Raw genomic sequence first — 13,567 nt, 5'->3', positions numbered from 1 at the left:
TTGGAACAGTAACTGTGAGAGATCAGCTGAGCCCTCAGTTAATGTCTCTACATCTGAAATCAGATTCAAGAACAATTGGAAATTCAAATCCCAATTCAGCTTTTACTCCTTCTGCAGACCTGTAATTGCAGCTTTCCCATTTCCAATCCAAACTAGGAAGCACATGTCAGAAGAACAAGTGCTCTGGTGAGCAAATTTAAAACCAAACACATGGCACTGAGGAAGAGCTGCTTTGGCAGCATTTCACAGAGGAGACAGAAGTTTGTTACTGCTCTGTGTTGATGTTTCAGAGCACAGAATCCCTCAGGCAACACCAATTCAAAACCAGATAACTGGAGTACTGGATAACCATATGCAATCCTAATGCTTAACAGGAAAAGCTTGTCTGATGTCAGAACTACAAAGTGCTGTGGAGTGGAACATAACTGCCTAAGTTAATTGAAATAGTATTGAATGGAAATAAAGAGAAGGGGAAAAAAAGCAGCATAAAGAACTCAGTGGAAAGCTTTTCTTCTGTTAAATAAGTCCTTTCATGTGCTGTGCCCTGGGACTACCACACTTCTCAAGAGCCATTTACTAACTTATAACTTCAGAACATTAGGACTTCAGAAAACAAGATTATCTACCATGGAAAGGTGGCAAGAAATACTTGAAAGTGCTTCTCAAATGTAAGAAGTTCCCAAAGTTATGATTTCCTACCTGAAGAATCTCTCCATTAAGAGCTGCAGGTTGTGGATCCAACCATCTTTGGCAGGGTGGATGGACTGAGCTCTGTATGTTATCAGGTTTAACACAGAAGATTCCTTTTATGGAAACATCAAGAAATGTTTTTAGTGTATAAACAAACACAATAAATCCATTCCCCCAACCCCTACCATGGGAATAAGGCTCATGGAAGTCCTTGCTGGGATTTTCTGACCATTTTCTGTTTTAGGACTCTCAACTTTCAGCTGTAGCAGAATAGACCCAAAAATAGGAAAATAACAAAGCCTTACTGGTCTCTGATCAGCACATCTTTCCACCAGCTCAAAAAATCTCTCTTCAGAGCCATGAAAATCATTCTGGTCACAGAGTTCTTCTACTGTGGTCAAAAGATCATGTACAATGGACTTCAGTTCCTGGCTCTCCAGAGCCTGAAAAGAGACAAAACCATTCCTGAAATAGTTCCACCTTGACAAAAAGTGCTAATTTTAAATACAAACAGAGAACCACAGCAGTGAGAATTGGGCTAAGCCTTTCTCAGCTTCAATTTCCCCACAGTGCACAAACAAATCAATTTGCAAAACAATTTATGGCAAAGCCTTTGGATTGAAAGCACATCCAGGCAGGCCCAACACCCACCTGCAGCTGCTGCAGCAGTCGCTCCATGATGTCCAGAAGGATATCCCAGGTCACAGCCTGCAGCTCCTTCCCATATTTCTTGATCAGGCGTGTGATGGACAGAACGATCTCGTAGGACACGACTGCATTGGGACAGGTCATGGCCTGGAACCCAAAGCATTTCAGTCAGTGAGCAGTTGGGAAGCAGTGCCCAGAAACACTCTGCATTCAAATGCAGCATGCCTTATTAATTAGGAAATCAGCTTGGAGGCCTGAGATAAATCCATTCAAGTCTCCGCACACAAAAGACACAGCAAAGAACCACTTTCTCAAGAGCAGTTCTGCACTCCTGTGAGCAGCTGTAGCTCAGATGGCACACACAGGCCCATCCTACAGGCAGACGAGGGAATTAAAGCCAGTAACTCTTGCTTGAGGCACTCAGATGAGGAAATTTTGAGAGCTCTGAGGCTGTCCCTGAAGACATTATCCCTCACTTCTTGTACCACCCATTGGGAAGAGTGAAAGTTGTTGCTCTGAATTTTATTTTTTAAGCTAAAGTGCCCTCAAGGCTAAAGTGCCCTTTTGCTAGAAAGGACTCAGACTTTGCTTTTGTGGCCAAAGATATTCGAGGAGGAGGACTCAGCTACAAACATAAATCCTCTTGTTTTACTTGGTTTACAGTTTCTCCCTGCTTCACCCCACACCCAACTCCTCCCTCTCGTCCTCCAGGCCTACAAAGATCTCTTTGGTGCAGGGGTCCATGTTTCTGGTCTAAATTTGTCCAAGTGATTAAAAAGTTCCCCCAGCATCCCAGCCCACCTTGAGGAATGAAGGCAGCACTGATGTTGGGGAGTTCCTGAGAGAACTGAGGCGATGAGCCCCCCACAGAGCCATCCCAACAAAGAACACAGCTCCTCTCAGCAGGGCTGCATCTGCCATGTAGGATCTAAGGACAGGGGGAAGGGAAGATTCAGACCATGCCACAATTATTTTAGCATATAAAGTCAATAGGAATATGCACTGTCCCAACAGGAATTCCCAGCTGTTACACATCAGGGCCTTGCACAGCAATGGACAAGCATGAAAAGCAGAAAATCATTCACCACAACTTTAAGCAGAGGGAAATTAAATTCAGAAATGCCCCAAATGAGCCCTTCAGCAGCATAACTAGAAAGGGAATTTATTTCTAAACACCAGAACCTTCAGCTTGTTCTGCTGAGGCTGGTGACTCCCCATCTATCTCACCAGGACTTCACTGAATTCCTCAGATTTGCTGGATCCTCCTCCTTTACCTGTCTTCCATGATCCTGCACATGTTGTAGATGGCACTGTGTCCCAAGTGAGTTCCCAAAAGGTTGCGCATGAGCTGCAGATTCAGAGAGAACACCTCAATCCCCCATCATTAAAACATTAAATATGGATTTAGTAGCCTAAATATGGATTTAGTAGCCTAAATATGGATTTAACTGGCCATGCTTCTGGAGTAGATGTGTCCAGCCTTTCCCCTGCCAGGACAGAAGCCAGTCACACCAGCTGAAACCAGGGGAGAATCCCACGGACATGACACGACTCGCACTAATGAGATGCTGATCCCTTCATACTTAAACAATTTTTAATTTACTCTTACAACCAAGCTGAAACTGGTGGCAGATGTGCACAGGCATGTCTGACACTTCATCCAGGAGTGAATTCATTAAAGCCCAAAGCAAGCAGAGGTTCTGACCTTCCAGCAGGGCTCACAGAGCTCCTTCACGTTGATGGTGCGGCACAGGGTGATGATGAACACGGGCAGGTTCTCCGAGGGCAGGCAGTTGTAGCATACAACTGCATCCAGGACTTGCAAGGAAATCTTTGGGAAAGGGAAAGACAAAATGGTTGTACACTTCCCTGTGAATCAAGCAGGTCAAATCCTCACCTGGCACACCCAGGAAATCTTCTGGAAGTCAAAAGGGATGAAGATATTTTTGGGATTTTTTCTTTTTAAAAAGCATCGTTGATTCACTTATCAAATTGATTAATGCTCTGCTTGCTTTAGAATAAATTGTTGGTGTATGAGATTTATTGGCTTACAAATAACATTAAATTGTATCAGCTCTCTTGAAAGATGAGAATGAACCCAGAGTCTGATGATCTGATTTTGTTTGTAAAAGTTACAGTTTCAAAGACCTTCAAAGAATTCTGAAGTACCAGAAGAAGCTCAGATCACTGACCTCTATGTCCACAGACGATGAAGTCTGAATGCACAAGAGGCAGATCTTGCTGTTAAGAAAGAACATTTAATTAGAATTGTTTGCTCCACATGATTTTAGGCAAATTACAAAGAGCCAGAACAGCCAGGTTAATTGCCATGTTATTTAACTCCTCATTCCCCTTCCTGTGGCAATGTTGGTGACACCCCAAGGGACACTGAGGGCTGCAACCTCTTTCATAAAGTTAAAGGGAGACTTAAATGCAACTCAAGTAATGTAACAGCACAGACTAAGTGATGCAAGCAGGTCCATCCCATGAAATGGGAAAAACACATTTAGTTAAACTAAAACAGACCTGAACACTGTAAAAACTGAAAATCAAATATTTGTCAGAAATGGCAGGTATGACCTGGGATGAAACAGACCCAGATAGGGATGAAAAACATTCCACTTGTCTGTATATTGATCTGCAACTTTCTCTGTAATTTACCAGGAATATGCACGTAGGAGTTAAAAAAACCAACTTACTGGACCATGTCAGCTACATAGTCTTCCAGATAGCAGCTATTGAATTTCACCAGGTTGACTAAAACCAGGAGGAACTCAGAAGTCAAACCAACATCCATCCACTGTAGCACAAAATCAGCTAAAGAAGGAAAGAAACCCTGTTAAAATGCCCCATCTACCCAGGAATGGTATCACTACCTTTTTCTGTTATCACTGGATGTCTCTGCCTTGATTTATTCCCACCAAATTGGAGAGGGGTAGGGACAATACTCACCCAACTCTTCCTCTAAGTAGGTGATGTATCGTCCGTTCTCTGTCAGAGCCTTGAACACTTCAAGCCGTTCATGCAAATCTTCATTGGAGGGATAGTCCTTAATAACCTTAAAAAAATGGGCTCTGAGGATCCCTAATCTCTCACCCTTTAAATAAAAAAAGGGAGGGGGTTAAGGCCTGGACATTATCAAGGTCTACCTCAGTAATCTTCATGCTTGAAATTATCTTTTTATTGAATCAATGCCTACTCTTTTCATAAGCACCCACCCCTGCTTTCCCAGAACACTGAAAACTACAACTTCGGGCTGATTCAGCCTTATGTTTGTGCAACACGTTGGGAAACCTGAAGAATTCGTTGTATGCTGAACTTGGCCAGCCTAGAAGTGTCTCACACAGAACCCCTTGCATACCTGAAACATCAAAACCAGCTGCAAACTGGGACTAGGAGGTCTGGGCAAAGACCACATAAAATTTGCTGAATTATGCTGAACTCAACCCAAAGTATTTCCTCTTTCGCAGGAGTGTTACCCCAAACCAGAAAAGCTTTCTATGAGTTGTATGAAAACTTTTGCTACGAGATCAAACCAAGACTTAAATTAAAATGCTTCCTCTTCTCATTTAAGAGGTACAACCAAAATTTCAAATATGAACAATTGTAGAGAAGAGCCCCCTGGTGCTTTCCCACTTCTCCCCTGCACAAAGCCCAGTTCAGGTCCGTGTCCCCTGCCCCGTGAGTTTGTTGCCACCTGGCCCTGGACGATGGACTTGAGCAGGTGAAGCACGGCATGCCTGGCCTCGGCGGGACGCTCCGGCTGCAGCATGTCAGCCACCACCTTCCACACGGCCTCCACGGCGTGCTGGGAGCAGAAACAGCATGAGGCAGGAAAGATCAGCTCTTCCTGGGATCTCAAGCCAGCAGGTCACAATGAATTATAGCAATTAATGATTCAGACCCAGGGATTTCATGTCTGAAGTTCGCTGTTCTGAGGAACACTCACCCACCGGGTCACACCCCCCTCAGATCAACCCCAGGAGACACCAAATCCAGTCCTACACCCCAGGAACCGGAATTCCTCATCCCCACACTCACTTCAGTGGGAACATTTGTGCAGAAGCCTTCACCCAGCTACAAGATGAGTTCAAAACCAACTGGGGGCTTCTTATTAAGAAGCCAGGAGATAAGGAAACCCCTCTAAACATCATCCCCATGAACATCATCTCCCAACATTCTCCTTCCAGGAAGGTCCAGGAAGCCCATCAGCTCCATCCTCTCTGTTCCAGAGCTGGAAGGTTGGGCAGACTAATTTCCTTTTACAGCCCAAAGCAGCCTCTGGGATCACCCATTTTAAAATGCTTTCTAAACAACAAGAGTCTCTTACAGTAGTTTGAAAGCTGCTGCCTAAATTTCCGTCCTTCCAATACTCACTGAACACTTTGGAACCCACCTCTTCAATTTTCTTGGTTTTTGCCACTTCACAAATTTGACTGATTGCTCGTATCCTGTTACTCAATCCACATTCTATGCTCAGTTCCTGGAAAGAAATGGAGAAATAAGTTAACAGCTTATCTTACCAGAAACACTTATCCATTTCTCCAAGGGGAGAAGGAATTCTGGTCTCCTTCTCTATTTTTTTGCATTTTCCTCCTTCTGTGCCAACTATTCTGCTTACAGACTTATGGTACCAATTACTAGAATCAATTATTTTATTTTTCATTTCCACAGAACTGTAAGGTTTTTATAAAATAGAAACACTGGAAACTGCCACCACAGAAACTTCATCAAGCTCAGACTACAAAAATAGAGGGGATAGGGAAATACGCTGTAACCCAACATAACAAGTATCTCCAAAGTATTCAAAGAGAGAATAACTCAAATGCTGGAGCTGCAAAGTAGGCGAGTTTTACATCCAATTCACCAGTGAATGAGTTGAGAGATCAGGAGAGGAACTGAATGGAGAGGAACACAGGACAAGGAGCAAGCCCTCCTGATCCCGTCAGCCAAGGTACCCCAGATACTATCCCCCCCTTCACTCCACTCAGTTCTCACACCTTGAGTATTTCTGCGGTGATGATAAACTCTGTCTGCTTGCCCTCCGATGACTTTGAACTTCCCCGGGATGTTCCCAGCCCCAGGAGGTTCCTGAACTTCTCCTTCAGTCCAGAATCCTTGCTCTGAGGCTTTGCCATTGCTGCCAAGCGCTGAGGCCCTGCAAACACAGAACAGGGTTCCACTAAGGGAGGCCCAAGGGGAATATTTCAGTGGGAAAACACCAGTGACAGCATCACACCGGGGCTTCTCCAAAGAGCTTGGGTGTCTTGAGACTTTTCAAAGAGAAGCCCAACACTGAGGAAACACAAGGAGCTCGTGCTGTTCCTGCCTTCAGCACCCACATCCCGCAGCTCCCCATGGAACATGGAGCCTTTGGGATACCCTGTCCTGGGAGCTCTGAATGCCCATCCCACCATACAGGCTGATTTTTGCAATATGTCCATGTGCACACACTTTTTGGAGGGTGTGAGCTGGATACTTGTTCCCAAAGCAAAGGCCAAGCACAACGTGCTGTGCTGTTGATGTGGATGTGAGGAAGGACTTATAAATCTGAGTGTTGGAACATCCAAGTGCTGCCATGGCAAGAGAAAGACAGGGGCAAGAACAAGGACGGCCATTACAGCAACAACCCCCAGAAACTGTCTCCCCCTGCCCAAATCCACCGTCCCTTGGGGACCCCTGCCCTGGGCACACGACCCTGCACAACCCTGGCACCCCTAAATTCCTATGGACATCCCATGGCCTTTCCAACACCGTGGGCACAGCAATCCCTGGTGCTCCTGGGGATGCACCACAGAGCCTGTCCCAGCATCCCAGGGAACACGCCATGGCCTCCTGCCCAATGTCACCAGGGGACACGCCATGCCCCCAAGCCCAACCATCCTGGGGGACACACACAGGCCCCAGCCCACTGTCCCAAGGGACGCACAGAGTGCACCGCCCTAGGGACCCCCACAGCCCTAACCCACCCCAGGCGATGCCACAATGTCCCCCCGTGACCCCCAAACAAGCCCGGACACGCCACATCCCACCCCCAACCCAAGACATGGCACAACCTCTTAGGAACACACAACGGGGGTCCCAGCACAGCCCCCCCCAAACACAACGAGCGTCACATCCCAGCCCCCTCCAAAACACAGCGGGGGTCACACCGCAGACCCCCCCGAACACACAACGGGGTCACAGCACAGCCCCCCAAAACACAGCGCGGGTCACAGCGCGGCCCCAAAGCGCGTCCCCCTCACAGGGAGCCGGGCCCCTCGCCGTCCCCGTCACTCACCGCCGGCCCGGCCCGGCCCGGCCCCGCCGCCCCCGGCCCGGCCCGGCCCGCTCCGCTCGGGGCCCGGTGCCGGCGCCGCCCCCGCGGAAGCCCCGCCCGTTCCGGCGGCCCCGGTGCGCCCCGGGCCCGGTAGTTCGCGGGGCCGCCATGAGCGCGGCGCGGCCCGGGCCCGCCGCCTCCGCGGCGCTGCGGCGGCTCCGCTCGGCCCCGGGGAACGGGGGTACGGACAGGGAACCGGGGTACGGACAGGGGATAGGGCACGGACAGGGGATGGAGGGTACGGGACAGGGGATCGGGGTACGGGACAGGGGATCGGCGGTACGGACAGGAGGAGCGGGGGTACGGACAAGAGGAGCGGGGCTTCTTGGGGGTACGGGAAGAGGGGATCGAGGACACGAGGCGTGCGGTAGAGGGAAAATTGAGGATTCCGGGAAGTATGGGAAGCGGGGATCGGGGCTGTGCTGGGCGCGAGGAGGGGCTGGGGCTGCACCAGGAGCAGTGAGGGCCTGGCCTGGCTGGGGACAGGGGCTGGGTGTCCTTGTCACATCCCCCTCGGAGCCCGGGATGCGGCAGCGAGGGATGTCTGGGCTGGGGCTTGGGGATGCACCTTCAGCAGCCTCACCTGTGTTTGGGACACGTGTCCCCATCGTGTGACATGTGACCCCACTGTTGTCACTTGTCTCCCAGTCCTTCCGCCCTGCCCTCCCTCGCCCCGTGCTGGCTCTGCTTGGGACTGGGGGATGTGCAGTGTTTGGGTTGGGAGTATGGGGAGGGAACTCGCCCTGGTCACGGTTCCCTGGGTGATTGGTGACACATGGGGCTGTCAATGAGCTCTGTGAGGGCTGAAGGCATCTTTCCTCAAGCCTGGAATCTCTCTGCCATCCCGCGCAGGGAGCCAGATCCAGGGCGCGGCCGGCATCCCGAGGCGCAGCAGGAGGAGGAAGAGCGTTGCCATTGCCTATGAACCTGGGCAGGGCGATAGGGCCGAGCCCCGGAGACCGCGCTGGGAGCCACGGGACTGGCGGGAGCAGCTGGAGCGCATCCGGGAGATGAGGAGGAGCAGGGATGCTCCCGTGGATGAGATGGGAGTGCAAAAGTGCTACGACAGCGGTGCACCTCCGCAGGTAACAGCATTCCCACAGGGAACAGCATTCCCACAGGGAACAGCATCCTGCTGCCAGCTCCGGCAGGCACAGGAAAACACAGCCTCCCTCATCCTCATGCTGCCCCTGGATCTGTCCCACTTGGGATGTTTCCAGGACAGAAACTGGATCAGGACTCTGGGCCAGGATTGGTCCCAGAGGATGTAATGAATGTGAGGGGCAGTGCTGCCTTATGGAGCAGGCTGACAGGGCATGAAGCCACATTCCTTTTTTCCTTAAAAATCTCTGTAGAAGTCCGAGGAAAGTACCCAGCAAGATGACTGTGGAATGCAGAGGAATGTGGGGATCACCCGCGGGCAGGCTCAGAGAAGCAGTGGGAGCCTCTGCAGTGGGAATGTGGAGGTCATCCAGAGGCAGGCTCGGAGGAGCAGCAGGACCTGCTGGGCTCTGAGGGAGGGGTCTGGAGGACACAGCTGGACAGCCTGAGCACATGGAACGCTGTCCTTGCTGCTGGCATCAAGCCCTGGGCTTGGATCCCTGGGGAGAAGGATGAGCTCTAACCCCGGCCTCAGGGAACGTCACGTGCTCTCAGCCACGTGGGTTGGCAGCTGTGGGGCCAGGGGTCCATGGTGCACCACATGGAAATAGCTTCTCTTCCCTAGGGAAGCGAGGTTGTTGCTTCCAAGAAAAAATGGATGTTGTAACTCTCAGCTCCTCACACCATTTCCTTGTACCCTGAGATTATCCTGTTTCCACGCACTCAGGGATTTTTCCTGGTGCACCTGTGGTTTTGTAAACTTTGTAGGAGAGCTGGAGGCAGGATTGTGTCCCATGTTATCCCGGGTCATTTTGGGTTAGTTGCATCATCCTCCTCACTCTGGTAGGACAAAATCACGTCTGAGGAGAAAGAATTGGGAAATAGGAGGTGATGGCCTGGCTAAACCCTGCATGGCAGCAGCAAAGGAATTTCTGGGATTTGTCCTTCTTCTCCCAGTCTCTGTCATCAGAGATTCAGATTTAGTTCTGTGAGGAGCTCACTGGAGCCAGACACCCAGTTCCTACTGAAGCCTAGTGAGAAAGGGTTGGGATTTTCAAAAGCTGCTTAGGGCAGAAGTTGCATGAAAAATCATTGGGCATTTGTACTTGTGCATCCTGTGGGGTCTCCTGAGAATTCCATCCTCAGGAAAAGTTTTGTCCAGCCATTTGTGGGTCAGGACTGGCGTCTTTGGAGTGAGATCCCAGCAGACAGAGCTGCTCCCTGCCCTCTCACAGATACTGACAGCTGAGCTTGAAGGTGTTTCTTTTCTCCCTTTATTGTGTGGTGGAATTAAAAGGTTATGGATTATTCCTGTTGCAGCCTTCCATTCTCTTGGAGGTGGATCTGGCTGAAGGGTGCACTGAGGGTGGTGCTGGAGGTGCCAGATCCTCCCTGGGTGTCTCAGTGTCCCCTTTGTCCCCAGGTCATGCGCTACCAGGTGCTGCTGGCCCTGATGCTGTCCAGCCAGACCAAGGACCAGGTGACAAGTGCTGCCATGCTGCGCCTGCGCCAGCACGGTCTCACCGTGGACACCGTGCTGCAGATGGATGATGAGACCCTGGGACAGATCATTTATCCCGTGGGATTCTGGAGGGTGAGTGCAGGATCGCCACGTGGACGCAGAGGAACCCCCTGTGCCCTTCCTGTGGGGAGCTTTCCCCTGGCATCAGGCTAAAAGCTGAATTTTACACCAATTTTGGTATTTGGTATTGCCAGTAAGATGAGATTCTTGGCTGCAGGGCCTGGAGTGTGCAGGGAGGTTGGAGCTCCCAGCTCTCAGCATTTTGACTTCAAGGAGAAGTCAAGGCTCTGTCTCCCCTCCACAGCTCCCATGTGTGGCCTCACCTGTCACACACACTGAGCAGTGGTTGGTGTTCTGGGCTGTTGGTCTGTTTTCCCTGTATTGGAGGGCAGCTTGGATTGTGTGCCTTTGCCCTTGGTTTTCCAGAACAAGGTGAAGTACATAAAGCAGACCACAGCCATCCTGAAGCAGAAGTATGGGGGTGACATCCCGAGCACCGTGGAGGAGCTGGTGCAGCTGCCAGGAGTTGGGCCCAAAATGGCCCATTTGGCCATGCACATTGCCTGGGACAGCGTGGCTGGCATAGGTGAGTTGGACTGGGTTTTTCCCATCCCTCTCCTAGATCCTGCCTGATACATTCCCCAGGCAGAGGGGGAGCATTGCAGCCCCAGCCCCAGGTGCCTGGTAACATCCCTTTAGGTCAGTTATCTGCAGAGTATTTGGGTAGGGGAACGATGTGACCCTCAGCCACTCACTCAGTGAGTTGTAGGATTTAAGCAGCTGCTGTTTCTCCCCAAATTTGATAGCAGAAATTCCCAAGAGAAGTCACTGCCTGGGGAGCTGGTGCCAGATGGGGCTGGGCCATCACGTGCAGGTTGCAGCCTGGGGCCCCTGGGGATGGATTAGTATTCGAGAAGGATTTGCTGCTTGATGGAAGAGCGCTGGGAAAGCCAGGGTGAGTGAGTGGGTGGGAGCTGGATTCTGCAGCCCCTCCACTGCCCATCAGCTGGACAGGCCGTGGCCCTTGCACTACATCAAACCCTTGGGATCTGTTGTTCTCCTGCTGTGGGGAAGTCCAGCAGCAGCCAAACCAGCCAAGTGTTTTCCAAATAATTGTGTGCTCGGTTTTGATTTGGGAGGCAAGGCTTAGTCTTCCTGTTTACAGCAATTTCCTGAGTTTTGCCTAATTAGCCGTAGAGACAGGTTTATCACTGCTGATCTAACAATAATACACTTTGCATTCAGAGCTTTTGAGCTCAAAGCACATTATAAACACGCTTTAAGCCTCCCAAGCCCTCTCTGCTGGTGGGTATTATGAAATGTGTTTTCCATGTGGGCAAAGGAAGGGGCAGAGATCACAATTTGCGTAACTTCAGGGAGGATGAGAATGTAAAGCAGGAACTGGGGCCAGGCTGCCCCATGCCTGCTCCACGGAGCAGGGGAACCTTGGGAGAGGCTGCCTCAGACTGTGTGAGCCTGGGGGGAGACACCCACCCCAAATGCTTTTGGCTCCAGGCCTGGGAAGAAAACGTTTGTTCTTGGAGTGAGCCTTCCCTGCCCTTCGCTCCCGTTCCACCTGGCTGCTCCTGCTGCCCGCAGGGGAAGCCCTGCCCTGGGCCTGGTGGCTGTCACAGGCAGCTTTTGGCTGTGCTCTCTCCGTTCAGGTGTGCCTGCCCCACCTAAACTCTGGGCTCTCCCTCCCCAGCTGTGGACACCCATGTGCACAGGATCTCAAACAGGCTCAAGTGGGTGAAGAAGGAGACCAAGCACCCTGAGGAGACTCGGGTGGCACTGGAGGACTGGCTGCCCAGGTGAGCTCTGAGCCCCTGCTGTCTGCAGGAGCCATGTCTGCACTAAGTCCTGCTCGGAGCAGTTTCAGGGACTGTGTTTTGGCTCCCTCCTCTTTACAGGGTTGCAGTAGCTGCAGGTGTTTCCCCACTGCCAGAGCTACAGCAGCAGCATCTCACCTGCGTGCCAGTTCTGTTGCTGCCAGATGGATCAATCACCACTAGTAGAGCTCTTGATCCCTGATTTTTGCCTTACCAAGTTTACCATGACCCAAGCCAGGTGCTTTTCCACACAGGGCCTTGCTGAGCCCAGCAGCAGCATCAGCCCAGGGCTGGATCCTGGCCTTCATTGGTGATTAATTTTCAGTATCAAACACCAGCTGACACGTACACAGGGACATCTCCACATCTGGCACATGCCTGAGCGCAAGCATTGCTCCCCACCCAGCTCAGCAGGATCAGGAAAGGTTGGGAGAGCTGTTCCTAGCAGGGGTCAGGAAGCCTTAGGAGGCTGGGGAGGCTTCACCTCCAGGGGAAGCCAGGAGGAACAGGCAGAAGGGGAAAGGGATCCCATTAACACCACAGGCTGTTCCTCACCCCTTCCAAGCAGCTGCATGGCAACGCTGAAGTTTCTCCTCTTACTGCAGGGACCTCTGGAAGGAGATAAACTGGCTCCTGGTGGGCTTTGGGCAGCAGACCTGCTTGCCTGTGAACCCTCGCTGCAGCCAGTGCCTCAACCAAGACATTTGCCCAGCTGCCAAGAGACACTGAGGGATCATCCAGCCTTTGGAGAGCCACAAAGTTGCTTGGGCTGAGCCCTGGTAAAGCTAGGCCTGGCACAGGGCTGGCAGTGTGACTGCAGGGGACAGGAGCCTGCTGCAGCAGCTCGAGGGAACAGCCACTGGCAATGGCTCAGCTCTCCAGAGGAAAAAGGGGCTTTGAGAGGCAGCAGTCCTGCTGGGACAGAGCTGAAGGCTCCAGCCTGGGTGAATGGCTGAGCACGTCCCAGCTGTGCCACACTGAGTCACTGGAGAGAAAAGCTTTGTCCTCAGGGACTTGCTGCTGCTTGTAAATACTCATTTAATAAAGGTGGTGAGGGTTTTTTTGCACCCACGAGGTTTGCTGGCATTTGTGTGACACTGGGTGAGGGGAGGAGAATGTGGGTGACCTCAGCAAGGCTGAGACCATGGCAACCAGCCCTGCCCTGCCAGCTCAGAGTGGGCAGCACACACCTGCTCAGCCCTGACAGGGGCTCTGCCACCACGAGGTGTGCTGCCAACAGGACAAGAGCTGTGCCAGGGGACATCCAGGGTGGACAGCAGGAAGAATTTCTTCATGGAAGAGGTGGTTAAACACTGGAAGGGGCTGCCCAGGGAGGTTTGGAGTCCCCATCCCTGGAGGTGTCTAGGGAAGGCCTGGACGTGGCACTCAGTGCTCTGGGCTGGGGACAAGGTGGGAATGGGGCACAAGTTGAACTCCATGATCCTGGAGAGCTTTTCC

General features: G+C 51.4%; 2 protein-coding genes across 9 annotated transcripts in view; one reads left to right on the top strand and one right to left on the bottom strand.

Annotated features, from left to right (window-relative positions):
- TSC2 (TSC complex subunit 2) overlaps positions 1–7,652 on the bottom strand; it is a 32,324-nt gene extending 24,672 nt beyond the window's left edge. For 5 of the 6 annotated variants that reach the window (XM_010392282.4, XM_010392280.4, XM_010392283.4 and 2 more), the window contains exons 1-12: positions 6,339–6,496; positions 5,735–5,821; positions 5,036–5,146; positions 4,291–4,435; positions 4,038–4,155; positions 3,531–3,579; positions 3,044–3,169; positions 2,613–2,686; positions 2,140–2,266; positions 1,342–1,485; positions 996–1,133; positions 700–803 (exon numbers count right to left, since the gene is read on the bottom strand). In XM_010392282.4, the coding sequence (XP_010390584.2) occupies positions 700–803; positions 996–1,133; positions 1,342–1,485; positions 2,140–2,266; positions 2,613–2,686; positions 3,044–3,169; positions 3,531–3,579; positions 4,038–4,155; positions 4,291–4,435; positions 5,036–5,146; positions 5,735–5,821; positions 6,339–6,476 (1,361 nt within the window). In that variant the 5' untranslated portion in view covers positions 6,477–6,496. Of the gene's footprint in view, positions 1–699; positions 804–995; positions 1,134–1,341; positions 1,486–2,139; positions 2,267–2,612; positions 2,687–3,043; positions 3,170–3,530; positions 3,580–4,037; positions 4,156–4,290; positions 4,436–5,035; positions 5,147–5,734; positions 5,822–6,338; positions 6,497–7,618 lie in introns of those variants that run through there. The other variant, XM_010392281.4, reaches the window with a different exon arrangement.
- Positions 7,653–7,765: 113 nt separating this feature from the next.
- On the top strand, positions 7,766–13,181 carry NTHL1 (nth like DNA glycosylase 1). 3 transcript variants are annotated; one of them, XR_005603104.1, is made up of 6 exons: positions 7,766–7,838; positions 8,510–8,742; positions 10,182–10,352; positions 10,707–10,866; positions 11,945–12,091; positions 12,715–12,800. XR_005603104.1 is itself a non-coding variant. In XM_039559993.1 (6 exons), the coding sequence occupies exons 1-6, from the start codon at positions 7,766–7,768 to the stop codon at positions 12,836–12,838; spliced, it is 867 nt and encodes a 288-aa protein (XP_039415927.1). In that variant the 3' UTR covers positions 12,839–13,181. The 3 variants fall into 3 exon arrangements, 2 of the variants coding, with proteins under 2 accessions (XP_039415927.1, XP_039415929.1); XM_039559993.1 differs by having other exon boundaries at positions 11,986–12,091; positions 12,715–13,181; XM_039559995.1 differs by having other exon boundaries at positions 7,772–7,857; positions 11,986–12,091; positions 12,715–13,181.
- Positions 13,182–13,567: the final 386 nt, after the last annotated feature.

Source organism: Corvus cornix, chromosome 14, assembly GCF_000738735.6.
Source record: "Corvus cornix cornix isolate S_Up_H32 chromosome 14, ASM73873v5, whole genome shotgun sequence".
In the NCBI taxonomy this organism is placed as follows: Eukaryota; Metazoa; Chordata; class Aves; order Passeriformes; family Corvidae; genus Corvus; species Corvus cornix.
Note: the sequence above shows the minus strand (reverse complement) of the source record. Positions and strands in the feature narration are given on the sequence as shown.